General features: G+C 37.4%; 2 protein-coding genes across 4 annotated transcripts in view; one reads left to right on the forward strand and one right to left on the reverse strand.

Moving 5' to 3' along the window:
* Positions 1–3,244: 3,244 nt before the first annotated feature.
* Positions 3,245–8,977, reverse strand: LOC126185095 (40S ribosomal protein S27). Its single transcript, XM_049927904.1, has 4 exons — positions 8,848–8,977; positions 8,061–8,169; positions 3,468–3,578; positions 3,245–3,392 (listed from the first exon to the last, which is right to left on the reverse strand). Exons 1-4 carry the CDS (start codon positions 8,851–8,853, stop codon positions 3,364–3,366), a joined length of 255 nt encoding a protein of 84 aa, XP_049783861.1. The 5' UTR covers positions 8,854–8,977; the 3' UTR covers positions 3,245–3,363.
* Positions 8,978–9,259: 282 nt separating this feature from the next.
* The window catches only part of LOC126185101 (chromatin target of PRMT1 protein-like), a 50,896-nt gene continuing 45,111 nt past the window's right edge, over positions 9,260–15,044 (forward strand). The window contains exons 1-2 of one of the 3 annotated variants that reach the window (XM_049927920.1): positions 9,260–9,367; positions 10,067–10,140. In XM_049927920.1, the coding sequence (XP_049783877.1) occupies positions 10,085–10,140 (56 nt within the window). In that variant the 5' untranslated portion in view covers positions 9,260–9,367; positions 10,067–10,084. The other 2 variants (XM_049927929.1, XM_049927913.1) reach the window with 2 other exon arrangements.

Genomic DNA, 15,044 nt, shown 5'->3' on the forward strand with positions numbered 1-15,044 from the left:
TGAAACACACTAGGTTAAATCTGACAAAAGCACAGGCAGTATTGTTAAATTTTTGAGCAGATTTAATTAACTCTTTTGTTGATGCATACTCTGATCATCCTACATCTCTGAAGGTTCCTTGAGGTGACTGATAAAACAGGATGAACGAGTGAAGGCAAGCATAAACCATTTGCTGCACAGCTTATGGCAAACTAGAATTACTGCTTCCTAAACTAAATTTAGCAATGTACAGTGCTCCGTTAAAAGGATTAGTCTTAAGTAACAGAACACTCAAGTGAGTTACAAGAAAAAAAGTGCACCTGCAGTTCCCACTACATAAAAGATTTCCAGTTTGAAATTTCTAATGTTGCTTCCTTAAAGTTCATGGTCAGAAGAAAACATTTGCATGGCATATACAAGGATAAGAAAAAATCCTATTTTTCTCAGCTTTCTCATGCAAAAATACACTATCATGGATGAAAATACAATTTTTTGTGTCATGTGACAATATAATTTCCCTTGGAGCCATAAAACTTAAAATCCTTTGAATGGTAATGGTTTTATACACTGGTGGTTAATGTCCCGGCACTTTAGCACTTCAGGAAACAAACCCCGAAGGGGAAAAGGGGGGAGAAGGAGAGGACATTTTGGAAAGTGATGCACGGCAATGTGTACACTGCATATTTTCATATATTACCAAAGAACACATGAATTCCACCGAATATCACAAGGTAGCTTCCGAAGCACTAAAATCTAGATTGGGATGAAATGCACTTTTGGTCAGCCAATATAGTTTGTGTTGTGGATTTCACCAGCCTATATTTAAAGAGTAACGTGATGTAGTCAGCCAATAGCAACACCACTTAATTAGTGTGAACACACAAATGGGAAAAGTTGATGGTTTAAATTAATATCCACACAGTATAGCTACAAGGAAAGCTAAGGTTTCAAATATATTTGTTGGTAAAAAATTTTTGCTATTTTCCCCGAGGGTGTGGCTAAGCAGGATTTTAAGAGCTTAGCTTCCATTGCAGCTGCTGAATATTTTTGACAAGCACAGTTATAAACTTCACTATTATGCACTGAATATTTCGTGGCTTACCTGGTTGAATAAAGTTCTGGCGAGTCCTTTGGCTTTCCCACAGAAAAGTTAACTACGTGTGAAATTGTTCAAGAATTCACCTCACACTTTTGAGGTGATAATTACAATTTTTTGCAATCTATACTGTATATCTAATCTACAACAGAACTAAAATAAATGTGAAAAACTACCCTTGAAGCTTCGCCTTTTTTAGTGTGTGTTCATTAACTTTTAAAGATATATCCAACACGTGTCAGTAAATTTTTGAATAATGGCATAAATGACTGGTCTTCTGGGCCCGAAATTTTTCTAAGTGGCTGGTCCTCAAAGTGTTGAGATTTGATGAGAGGCAAACACTCTACGATTTAAGACATTTATCACACCTCACGATTCATCTGGTGTAAATGGAAATTTCGGAAGTTACGTTTCTCAAACCACCATTTGCAATATTTTCCCCACAACTTATTACAAATGTAAACACTCAGTGAAAGCAGTTTGTTATTACTAAATAATATATTCTTAGTCCCAAATCATTTGATACATTCGGTTAACAGTCACTTGGGTGTGCATTTTGTTTTCTTACTGTTAATAGCACATTTTCTTTGTGCCTGAAGCAGCAGGCTTGAGTAACATTCTTTGTTAGAGTATCAGTTCTGACCAGTCAAAATTGCAAAACTTTAACTGAAAACCAAAACAATGAAAAATTCCCTGCATTCTAAAATTAAATACCCAGGTTTTTCTCAAATTTCCTGCTATGTATATATATTGATTTGGATTTAGCTCATCATTTGTTACACTTTCAAGAGCCGATTAGACTAGAGGCTAGGAACCTGATTTTCATAAAACATTTAATACCAGAAGTTTAAACACGATCTTCAATTATCAAGACAATTTTCGCGAGTTCTTTGCAACAGTTGATTCCTCTTTCAGTTTCATTCTTGAGCCAACTACATCCACAACACTGGCAGATACGAAAAGATCTTAATCACACAAATGATTTAACTTTAACCCTACAACTTTTGGATCTTAAAACATATATAACCACTGAATTATAGTATAAGATCAAGTACAGAACAAAATTTCTTCGTAGCTATAGAAAGAAAACACTTTCCAGCTGAACTGAGGGTCAGCTATCACAGATCAAAACAACCCACAGGTTTTACAAACAAATTAGACATATTTCATGTACTACTTTTGATTTAGTCTTCTTGAAATTTAAGCAATTACCCGCAGGGTAAATTGCTGCCATTTTCTAGTGTTAATTATCAATATTCCAGGCTTCAGAACTCAATTTCCTAACAATGTCAGGGCCTGGTGCAGAAATGAAACTATCAGAGCTTTAGGCAAATTATGAATGATGTTCCCACCATATATAAATGGAAAAGGAATCTAAATTCACATTCAACAGCATGTTGGCAGCAAACTAGTCACTTAGACTCTGCAACTTACTCCAGATTTTTCAGTGTGATTTATTTCTTGCAAATAATCATTGTATTCTGTGCTCTCAATTTTAGACATTTTTCCACTTTATATCCTTACATTAACAAGAAGCTATGTATCTGCAGCTCTGTACAAGTGTACTTCAGTGCTGCATTGCTTACATAAAAATTTTGTCTAGTAAATCTTTAACGAAACAACTAAAATGAGCCCAGTTGCATTCCTGACAGTTTCCAAGGGCAACAAAATTTGATTTTCAGTATTTCATGCAATTACTAACCACATTTAAAATGCTGTCAATATATACATTAAGAAATATAACACCAAGTTTATGGTGTAAAATAGTAAGTACTTAAGTCAGAAACTTATTTCTCCTCATTACAAAGACTGTACAAGACATGGGATAAGGTTTTAACAATGAAGCAAAATCTCGCATGCAATGTACCAGTTAGAGAATTATTTTTTAAATGAAACACGAGTAGAAATTATGCCACAAGTAATATATATATGAGAGATTTTCAATGTAGGCCTTACTGGTCAAAAGCTTTATTTGTAACAGTCTTTTTGTTGTGCCTATCTGTGACGCAGTCTCTGCTATATATATGGAAATAAAGCAAATACCATGATGAAACCTAACCAAGAAAGATATATCCCACCAATGAAACATGATTCTTGAGGAATTCAGGCTAGCACCTGTCGTACAATGCTTGTTTAACTTACACAATCTTTCATTGAAAACAAAATAGGTCCTTTGATTAGCCTTTATTAAAAGAAATTCACACAATCCATGAAATATCCAACATTTGTACACAACATCACACTCTGGAAAAGTGAAAGAGGCTGCATTTGAAGTATCCTCTTCAGCCTTAGTGTTGTTTTCTTCTAAACGAACAACCTGAAAGAAAAAAGTGTATTCAGCAACATAAGAATCACAATTAAAAACAAAATGTGCAGTCAGAACTATACATACCTTCTGTTAACCTCGCCCTCCCTCCCGTGGGTTGACACAGTATTGTCGAACAGCCAGCACAGACTACAACACTCTGCGCATGACTAAATACTGTCGTGATCTTGAAACATCCTGTGGAAAATTATTTAAAGTTAAACTGAAGTCATTTCTTATGTACAGTTTACATGATCAAAATGAGAACGCTAAATATATATTACAACTACTGAATCATCAAACTACACCAAGCATTTACAGAGTGTATATGCCAGAAAAAAAAGGGGACTTCCCAGGTAAAAATATGCTATACCCCAAGTGAAAGCACATTAATTCCATGTTAAATGACAACATACTTGCCCACAGAGCTGTAAAAGTTACCAGCCAATGGCAGCAGATATTCAGGGCATACCACGTATAAAAGTATGAAATGCAGATTTACAACAACAGACGTCATATCAATGCAATGTGCCACAAAGATTTTGTCACGTCATCAGCAAGTGTCAGATGCGTACAAGTGATAAATTGGAGAAGTGTGTGCATAGTGTTGTGTTCAATATGTCTAAACTTATACCAAACAAAGAGCATTTGCAGGCAGCATTAATTTTTTTTTCCCATTACAAGAAAACTGCTGCCGAATCATACCAATTACTTCCGAGCTTATGGTGAACGAGCTCCATAAAAGATCTGTGTGAACAATTTGTTTTGGCATTTCAAAAATGGTGACCCCAATGTAGCACTCAAGAAAAGGATGAAGACGTGGAATTGTAATCTTTGTTGAACAAAGATTAATCGCAATCACAAAAACAATTCACCGAGCAATTGGGCATTAGTCAGCAAACTGTTTGCATTTGGCCACAAGAGATGGGAAAGATTCAGAAGACCGGTAGATGGGTACCACATGAGTGGTTTTTTGAACAACAGGCAAATGGGAAAGTGCAAAAGCACATTCAAAATTTTGCTCGCTCAGTACAAAAGGAAGTCACTTTTGCATCGTGAAGTTACAGGGGATAAAATGTGGATTTATTTTGAGTCTCCCAAATGCACACCATCTACACCGAACACAAGACTTTTGCATCGTGAAGTTACAGGGGATAAAATGTGGATTTATTTTGAGCCTCCCGAATGCACACCATCTACACCGAACACAAGACCAAACCACTCTGGTAGAAAAAGAATGCTCTGTGTTTGGTGGGACCAGAGGGGTGTTGTCTATTATGAGCTGTTAAAACCTAGGGAAACAGATTAATACTAAACATTACCACCAACAATTGACCGATTAGAACCATTCGCTGCTTGAAAAGAAAGGTCACAATATTGAAAGAGAAAACTGTCTTATTTCTTCATGTAAATGCCCCTTCACATACAGCAGAACCAATTTGCCACATGCTGCATGAACTCTGCTGGCGAGTTCTATCCTACAAAGCTTACTCACTAGGCTTGGTTCATTCTGACTGCCAGTTGTTTGAATTGACAGGTCAGACACTTGATGGGCAGTGTGAAGTCTGTATGAAGATTTGTAAAAATGGCTCTACGAATGGTTCCAGCAAAAGAGGAAAATTTTTACTAGCGTTATATTCACAGTTTGCCCAAAATATGGGACAAATGTGTAACAAATGATGGAGCATACTTTGAATAAAGCACTATATCATTCTTCTGAATTCAACATGTTATTTAGGAAAAAATAACATTTCCTACTTGTATACCCGATAAGACACATGATGTAGTGGGCCAATAGTGGAAACAATTAAATAGCATGAACTCACAAACAGAAAAAGTTAATGGTTTGAATCAACAAACATATAGAGTAGCTAGCTTCCATATATAATATTGGCCGCCAGCAGTTTAATATTTCCAACAAGCACAATTATAAATTTCACTGCTGTACAATGAACATTTCATTGGCTACCTGGCTGAACACATTTTGTATAACACTTCAAATTTTCCACAGAAAAGGGACTTATGAAATTTCTCAAAAACTCACTGCACTTTTTTGAAGGTAAATTGTACGTATCATTGTTATTGCACAACTTGTAATCTATGAAAGAACTAGAATAAATATGAAACCCCAACCTTGAAACTTTGCCTTTTTAGTGGGTGTTACCCTTTACGGTGTATAAGCACATGTGCCAGTAAAATTTTATGTATCAGCATAAACAGCTGACCTTTTGGCCCTGAAATTCTTCCAAGGGGCAGTGTTAAGTTTTGGAAGAGTAATGCTCCAACATTTAAGAAAATCTTCGCACATTCTCGCGCGTGACATAATTCACCTTGCGCAAGAGGAAATTTACTTTGAAAAGAACGCTTCTCAACCCACCATTTGCAATATTTTCCCGCAACCTATTAGAAAGGTAAACCATTGTCACCATCATTGAAATGAGACCCACAAGAAAGATATATCATAAGCAGTATGTTGTTGAAAAGTATTGCAAGGTCTTTGACACATAGCTGTCAGACAGATAATATGTGCACTGCATTTTTTTGTTCTCTTATTTATGTTTTTATTGCTGCAGTATTATTGTGCAGTAGTGCACTAAAGTAATATATTTTTGCTTGAGTATCTGTTACCAGTCAAAATTACAAACATTTAACTCAAAACTAAATAATGAAACTTTCCAGCCTTTTTCATTTGCAACACCAGCAGGAAAAAACATCTATAATAGTATAGCTTTCTAAGAAACCAGCACCACCAAAACTAACAAAGTACAAATGTAAGATGTCAGATTTAAAAATATGCTTAAAAACAAATTCTGGAGGCACTCAATGATCCCAATATTGCATTGTTTTATCTTCTGGTAAAACTCACAGCAAAGTGATCTTTTATATGACTCAATGAGATTAAGGGATAATTTTTGTTTATCTTAATTCTCATTCTGGAAAATCTATGTAACTGACATAAGAAGCACAATTATTACGGAACTCCATAATGATTACACTAAATCTTATAAACTGATTAAATGACCAGTCTGAAGTGCAAGACTCATGGCAGGTTGTACAACTAAATTAGAGCTTTTGATAATGCCGAGGGGTAGTATTTCCACTTAGTCACAATAATTGTGCCACTAAGACGACTATCGAAGTTAGCTTTTTCTACTGCATTAACTACTCAAGTTTTATTGAAACGCTTTATTTTTCAGCGTAACTTCAAAATAATTCAAGGACAACAACCACACGTGTAACTTGTGTATGATGCATCAAACCATTGCACAATGGTACAATATTCACAATGTTGTGCAACATTTATGCAAGCATGAACACACAACATACACTATATAAAATTATCAGCAGTTTAGTGCCACAAGACAAAGCAGTGTTAAGCTTATCTGTAAAGAATTTTGGAACTTTAAAATCTTCCATCCAACAATGCTTAATATGTTTAAACAAGAAGAAACAATCCAATGCTGCAATACATGACTTCTTATATTTCAACTGAGTTTTAAAAGTCATTGCCAAAAGTTTGTGTTAACATTACTTTCCAAACCTCCAACATATTGCTTTTTCTTCACTTTTCTCGTGCCACAGTTGACTTGCAACACTACTTAAATTAGTTGTGTAAAGACTCAAGTTAATCATTTCTTTACAGATATGTAAAGATCAGTTAACCCTCATTCCACACCAGCTGTTGACTACACAGCAAATACAGACATCGTCAATTATTTAATCCAGTATTACAATTTGGTCAAAATAATGGGTTTTTGTTATGTACTGAACCCCCTGATATCTTAATTGTGGAAACAGACTTATCTGTAGTTCAGGCAGTGTTCCAGGTGACAATTTGGTTGTCAGCTAAAAACAACAAATGTGAATGCAGAAAATCTGGTGGTGGTGGTTGTTGTTAGGATGTTTAAGGGGGACTAAACAGCTAAAGTCATCAGTCCCCCAAGAAAATCTGGTTGTGGTACCAAGTTGGCCAGTAACAGACATGTTTTGATCCTAGAAGATTAGCTTAATCAGTGACACTGTATGGCTGCAGCACTATTAGTTGCGCATTTCAATCATGGATACATCCACACACTGCCAGTCTTTGTTTCCTTTGGTAAATAGTGATAACCGTACACCTTCACAACAGACTACAAATTCCGCCACAAAATAAATAGGGCACCGAGAAAAAACAAAAACAAGTCACTAACGTGACTAAGCATTGACTGAAACTGGCATTCCCAGCACATAACAAAAATTGTGTGGCAATTATTGCCAGAACAAAAGGTAGTTGCCATGGTACCTATCTTATATAGAGGTCATATTACTTTAGAATTACCCAACAGTGGTCAACCCACAATATATAAAACTTCTGATCTCCTACAAACTTCTTCATGAGTAACAAGAAGAAAAAAATTGATTTTTTTGGAAGGTTTCAGATTAGCTTATAGCTTTGAATACAGCTCAAAATCTATGCAACATATGTGAATGGTAACTAACCAGTAAGAAATGATTACCTCAATCTAGCAACAATCCAATTTTGTTCTACATTTGGGACTATTAGTCGACAAGGAAACAAGCTCTTAAATGTTTTAGAAGTAACTTTACACATTACTAACATACAAAACCTTTAGCCACACGTAAAGTTACAATCATCTATTATCTTTATCCCCAACATAATCGCACTTTACGTATACTAACCTGGGCATTTTACATCCATGAAGTAAGAATTTGGATGTTGCACAAGTCTTTTCAATTTGTGTTTCCTCTTCTCCTCCGTTGGTGACGGATGCAGCAAATCCTTGGCAAGCTAAAACAGCAATAATAGCAGTGAAGGATCTTTAACTTCATTTATTGGGCATGTAACACACAAGCATTTGCAACGTAACTTTATTAGGAGTATTAAGTTTTAAAAAACGTACAAATCTCTGTCACCTAAGAAAACTTATCTATCGCTATCTAAAGTTCTGAACACTATCTACAACGCTCGCCCGAGGTGAACTTTCACAATGATGCGCAATATCCCTATCAGCTACACTTTAAAGATCTGTAGCCAGCGCTTTATGCAAATCAAGAATTAAATTTTTTTCCGAAATAAATTTTGATATTCCTTTATTCATTCCGTCGTCACACGAGGATAACACGGTCAACTGTCAAGACATAACAGATACCGCCGAAACAAATTAAGACAGCGCAATCCAAATTTCATAGAGTAATCGCTAGAACTTCTTTCATTCAATTCTTGTAACATGAAACGAATATAACACTTTCATAATATCCTTAACGTTTACACACATTCACAATGGAGTCTAGCAATCGCCATGTGGCTGCCACACGTGAGCACAAACACATACATTCCCGATGTGCTGCAAATTACCGATTTCCGCAGCTAATACTGACATAATTATTTATTGTTAATCGCACGTACACATTAATACACATATCACCTTAAATATTCACCAACATAAACATATAAACATATACTCACAGGCATGTTGCCTGGCACGCAGATGACCGGAAAAAGGAGTAGACACAGTGCTTCTGTATATATCAAACAAGTGCCAACTATGAGCGCGTTCACAGATAACACAACATGGTATCACACAAGTTGAGAACTGTGTCATGTAAATGACAATTCTTATTAATATACAAAAAAAACAAATATTAAATTCTTCAGTAATTAATACTGTAAATATATGTGAGGAATCTCTTCAATCAGAAATAGTCATCATATATTGCACGAGATCATTAGCAAACTAGTTCAAATAATTTTTTTCTATGTATAATTATTTTATATTTTAATCTTTAATATTAATTAATAATAAGAAATGGTTTAGTTCACGGGTACAATGTGTATTATAATTTTTTTAGAAATAAATGTGTGGTATGTTGGTACCATTGTGGATTGTCGTATACCAACGTATACAAATGATAAGTAACCATTTTAACTTTTCGTCAATGTTTGTCGTTGTTTGTATTGGTGTTTTGAATTCATATTTTTAAATCCGGTGAGTGTTATAATTTGTGAAAAGTAACTGCCAGTTGATCTCTTCGATAAAACAGATATAGTTACAAAAAGTCGAGACATTTGTGAAACATGATATGAGAAACTTTGGTGTGAAGTATTTGGATTTCCAGAAACTAATTGCATTATGCAGCAATTTGCTTTCATTGTGGTATTAATTTTTTGAAGGGCGCGGTATTTCTGCAGCATTTAATGTAGGGAAATCAGTTTTGACCGTGATAGCGAAACAGTGATTTTTCTGTGGTAAGTATCGTGTTAAATGTAAGATGGTGGCAGCATCGAGGATTTCGTCACTAGCTATTTATGGCTTTCTCCAGTTTTATTCGTAACTTGTTTTGGTGAAGCATATTTTCATTTAATTGAATGATGTTTCATGTAAGATAATGAGATTTATATCCAGTTACTATTATTCGACAGCGTTTCGCAATACGATACACTGTGACTGTCGTATTTTTATAGCACGACTTAAATAAATCGGTTTTACTGTGCACTTTGCTTCTGGAATAATCTTGTCGTTGCACAGTCACCCTAAGAATTGCCACAGGTTTTTCATTTGTGATCCGGTTTTGGTGCTAGGTGCAATTAAGAAGGGATCGGGCCTTGGAATGTGGCAGATATAATTTGCAGTGTACAGTCGCTTGAATAACAGTGAATTAACTTCAGAATATTTGCCTTGTTCCAGGTGACAAGCAACTCGATCATGTCACTCAAGAAGATGGTGTTGCAAAAGAGCACAACTATGTCTTTGAATGAACGGTGAGAGGAATATTTGCACTCTGTATTGAGACACACACACACACACACACACTATTAGTTTGGCATACTAGACCCTTTCAGTATAATTCAAACAATGCTTCACTTTATTTAATAAGGATGTAGTAATTATTATCTTTTAAACATTCATAATATATGCTAAAGAGAAAAAATTGCCTAAGGTTTATTACCTAGATCTGTCACACTGTATTGTGGTTAGGGTTGTGTAATGGCATCCCCCATGCATTTTTCGTAGTTGATATACAATATGTGTGGTTAATATGCACATTAATACTTGCCAGAAATTTGCCTATTCTGACTTTCCATTGCATTTTTAGTATGTGTAAATATTGACTGTGACAGATGCATACTGAAAATAGGAACCACTGAAACAGTTGGAAAGCAGGGATCACATTTTGGGGTCAATGGAGGCATCCGATCCCACCTGTCGGCTTTGACCTGTGACGTAAGGGTGTTCTGTTGTGTGATGTCATGACGGTGCGGAGTTTATGAGTGTGTTGTGTTTGTAGATGTTGTCTTGTTGTGGTTGGTGGTGTCCTGTGGTGGTGTATTGGGTTCATTTGGGTGTCGGTGCTTGAAGTGTGCATTTATCGGTCGTGACTGTTATAGAAGAACTGAAATTGGTTTCAGTGAGTTAAGAATTAAGTTTCTGTTGTGTTTGTTACTGTGGTGTCGTTTGATGTTATTGGTATGCTGTTTGTTGTGGAGTAACTCGTTTTATTCAATTTGTGGCTTGTTTTGCTACGTGTGGATATGACTTCTAAGTTAAAAGTGCACGTTTGCGGGCTGAAATGGGGGACAACATGTTGTCCGTCATTAAGTTTCTGCAATTTTTTTGGCTATGACGGAGATAGTGAAATACGGTGTATGCAGGCAGAATATAGGAGTTGGGGGATAGTGTGTAGTGCCGGAACATTCTTATGGTAAGTCGTTGATTTTTTAGGTCCGTTGTTCACGTGTTAAGATGTTCGGTGGGGTTTTTATGTGTTGTTGGGCCAGTGTTATTTACTGCATGTATTGGTGGTTGATGGTTTGGTATTGGCACTTGTGGTTGATGTATGTATCTTAGGGGGAAGTACTCAGTTTCAATTTTTTTGGTATCGTCAGTTGTATTTGAGCTGCATAGGTCATGGGAATTGAGCGATTGCAAATTGTCGTTGTAGCTATATGTGTTTTGGGGTTGACAGAAGTGTCCGATCCCACGCGTCGGCCTTGGCCCGTGACGTAAGGGTGTTGTCGTGTGTGACGTCATGACGGCGCGAAGTTTGGTTTGTGAGTGTGGCATGTTTGTAGATGTGGTTGTGTCGTGGTTTGTTGTGCCCTCTGGTGGTATGTTCAGGGTTTTCGTTGGTGTGGTGTAATGGGCTCAGTTTGCTCTTGCTCGTTATCCAGTATTGTTTGAGTGTGTTTGTAGTGGAATTCGTTGCAGTGAGTTAACAATTTTTTGGTTTTGTGAGAAGGTTGATTTAGTGTTGTTCGCTGTACGTCGTATGGTATTTCTATTAAATTTAATTGGTTGTTGTTTTTTGTACAGGAATGGATATGACAGACAAAATTAACAGTGCGTGTCTGAGGGCTATGATGGGGAACACTCCTTTGGAACTGATTAAGTTTTTGCAGCTTTTCGGTTTAATTGCCGAGGTTGTCAAGTGCTGTATTTGTGGCGAAGAAATGAAGTTGGCTAAAGTTCCGGTATCTCGGACCAGGGACGGTTATATGTGGCGATGTCAGAAAGATGACATTTGGCATTCCATATGGCACGGTACCTGGTTTGAGTAGTCTAGGTTGGGCATGCGCGAGATTGTACTAGTGACTTATTGCTTTTGTTATAGATCCCCACACAGTTTTTGCGCGCATGAGACTGGTGTGAGTGAGAGGAGTGTGCTTGATTGGTTTTCCTTTTGCCATGAAGTGTGTTCCAAATTTATTAAGTACAGGGGTAAGCTGGGGGTAGGGGGGTGGGCATTGGGTTGTTGTGGAGGTGAATGAGTTGCAGTTTGGGAAAAGGAAGTATGGGAGGGGTAAGTATGTGGTTGGACTCTGGGTGTGGGGGGCTGTTGTTCCGGGGGGGGGGGGGGGGGGGTGTTCTGAATGTGTTTTTAGGGTTGTGGATGGTCGACAGAAGCGTCCAATCCCACACGTCGTCTTTGACCCGTGACGTAAGGGTGTTGTCGTGCGTGACGTCATGACGGCGCGGAGTTTGGTTTGTGTGTGTGGCGTGTTTGTAGATGTAGTCGTGTTGGGGTTTGTTGTGCTCTCTGGTGGTATGTGCAGGGTTTTCGTTTGTGTAATGTATTGGGCTTAATTTGCTTTTGCTCATTATCCAGAATTGTTAGAGTGTCGGCTGTGTTTGTAGTGAAATTCGTTTCAGTGAGTTAACGATTTTGCGTGAAGGTTAATTTAGTGTTGTTCGCTGTACGTCATGTGGTAATTTTAGTAAAATTAATCGGTTGTTGTTTTTGTTCAGAAATGGATGTGACAGATAAAATTAACAGTGCGCAGGTCAAGGGAAGTGTTCGATCCCAATGTGTGGCTGTGTATGTTGGTATTGGTATCGGGAGATGTTTTTGAGCTATATAGGCCAAGGGAATTGTTTGATCCTAATTTATGGGATTGGGAGCTGCTGTTGAGCTATATAGGTCAGAGCAGTGTCCGATTCCAGATGATATAGTGTTTAGTGGCATTTGGGGAGTTTCGTGATGTCGGTTTTTTCGTCGTTTTGTGTGGTTTTGTATGGGGTTGGGTGTCCAAATTTGTTTATATTTAGTTTGCTCCCATCCAAAAACACCCCATTTCCTGCACTTGTCCCGTTAGTGTCATTAGGCTTTTTGTGGAAAGCGTGTGTTTGTTTTTCGATGCATTTTCGTCCTCATAATGTGTACATAACGACTTTATATGTGCCATATTGGAATTGTGGTTTATGGTCGTTTCTGCCATATTTTTGACGTCATGGGTCAAAGCAGATGGGCGGGATCGGACACTTCCGTATTTCCGTTGTGGAAGGGAGGTCTAAGGCCGAATTAGTGGGGTTAATTGAGAAGTACATAGAACCGGGATCCACATTAGTTTCAGATGCATTTTGTTCGTGTAGGGGGTTGGGTGAGGGGATTCCATCATTTAGTAGGTAACCATAGCTTAGAGTTCAAAAATTACGAGATGGGGGCTCGCACCTGTACAATAGAGGGTATGTGGGGGGGCTGTTAAGTCAGTTCTTGGAAGGGAGAAGAGGTGCTCTTCCAACCTTCAGTCTCATTTAGATGAGTACTGTTGACGGAAGAGTGTCCCTGAGGGCTATTGTGTTTTTCGGGTTTTCTTAAGGGCTGTCAGTAAAATGTATAGGCCGAAAGTGGTTGGTTAGGTTGGTTTGGGTAGGTGGGTGGGTGGCTGCGGCTCAGGGTCGGCTGGGTGGTTTATTTCGTGTTACGAGTGTTTCTAAGGGGGGTAGTTAGGGACATTCTAGTCACTTTTGAAGAGACATGAATTTGGAGGTACACTCTACCTTCAGTGGATGACTCGTGTAGTAAGAAACTTACAGGATAAACTTAGCCTCTTTTATCCTCTTTTAGTTAATACTAATTGCATAATAGTAGTGATAAATTAAGTATCATTGACCGTTTGGCACTGAATGGACATTGGCACGATTATATTATACTAACAGAACCACAATAAAATTGATTATGTAATGATATGTAAAGTACAATACAGTTGTTGCTGTAAGTGTTGTAAAACAGTATCATTAGAAGAGAGAATTAAACAAATCAGTCTGAAGATTATAGGAAAGTTCTTATAGAATATAAATATTTTTGGATTACAGGAGACCAGTCTGTGAAAAGTAAGAAGCAGAAACATTTTGTTGTTGATAGGCACACATAGCAGAAAGAAAACATGCTAACTTTCTGAGTTATTCTTTGATGAGATACGAAACACACACACACACACACACACGTTACCCTACTGTGTGTGTGTGGGGGGGGGGGGGGGGCGCAAGGGACTGAAGAGTAAGTACACTAAGTACAGTTTCCATACATGGGGAAACTGTAGCTTACTAGATAACTTGACCTGATTAGACTGTCCTCATTCAGAATGTTATGGTCACACACACACACACACACACACACACACACACACACACAAACCACCCCCATTTCAAGTAATGGTTGAACAATTACAGTAGTTGCCTTATGCAGTGCATGACATACCATGAATGTCAGTGCTCATTGTTGATGAGGTCATTTAATTCTTGCAATGTTGTCTAAAGCACTCTCTCTACCATTTTTGTGTGCTACAGTGTTTTCAAGATTTCATAGCAATTGCAGGTCTATTGGATTTATGTGGTCTGCAACTGTTGGAACAGGATCCCCTCCCCCCTCGTGCATGATAACGTGGTTCCCTGCTGCTTTTCTTGGCTCATGAGATTTTTCTGTGATCATAACACTGTTTTAATTGCTTATTCTATTTGCTTTCTGTAGAACCTTGCAGATGCTAAGTCACTGCAATAAAGTGCAGCATTGATGTCAATATTCATAGCTGCTTTGACCCGATGCAGTTTGTGTCAGCTGTGTCAAGATTTTGTTTGACAATGCTCTGCATCACATTCGATCTATCACAGTTTGTCTCAAATTGCACTGGGAATATTTCATCATATGTGGCTTTGATTGTCTGTAATATGCTACTGTCTGCATCAGTCAGTGAGATGTTTTGAAATATTTACTGCCATTCAATAGCAATAGATAAGTCGGGTTTGACTGTATCACAACTTTGTTTTGCAAGTTGAAAGCAAGGTAGGAATATGTTGTTTACTTGCTGTATATCTCAATGATCATTGTACTGTGATCTGCAAGCATTGATTCGGCCATTCTAGTCTTGTAGTTAAACTACTTAAATTT

The sequence above is a fragment of the Schistocerca cancellata genome, chromosome 1 (genome assembly GCF_023864275.1).
Source record: "Schistocerca cancellata isolate TAMUIC-IGC-003103 chromosome 1, iqSchCanc2.1, whole genome shotgun sequence".
Taxonomy (NCBI): domain Eukaryota; kingdom Metazoa; phylum Arthropoda; class Insecta; order Orthoptera; family Acrididae; genus Schistocerca; species Schistocerca cancellata.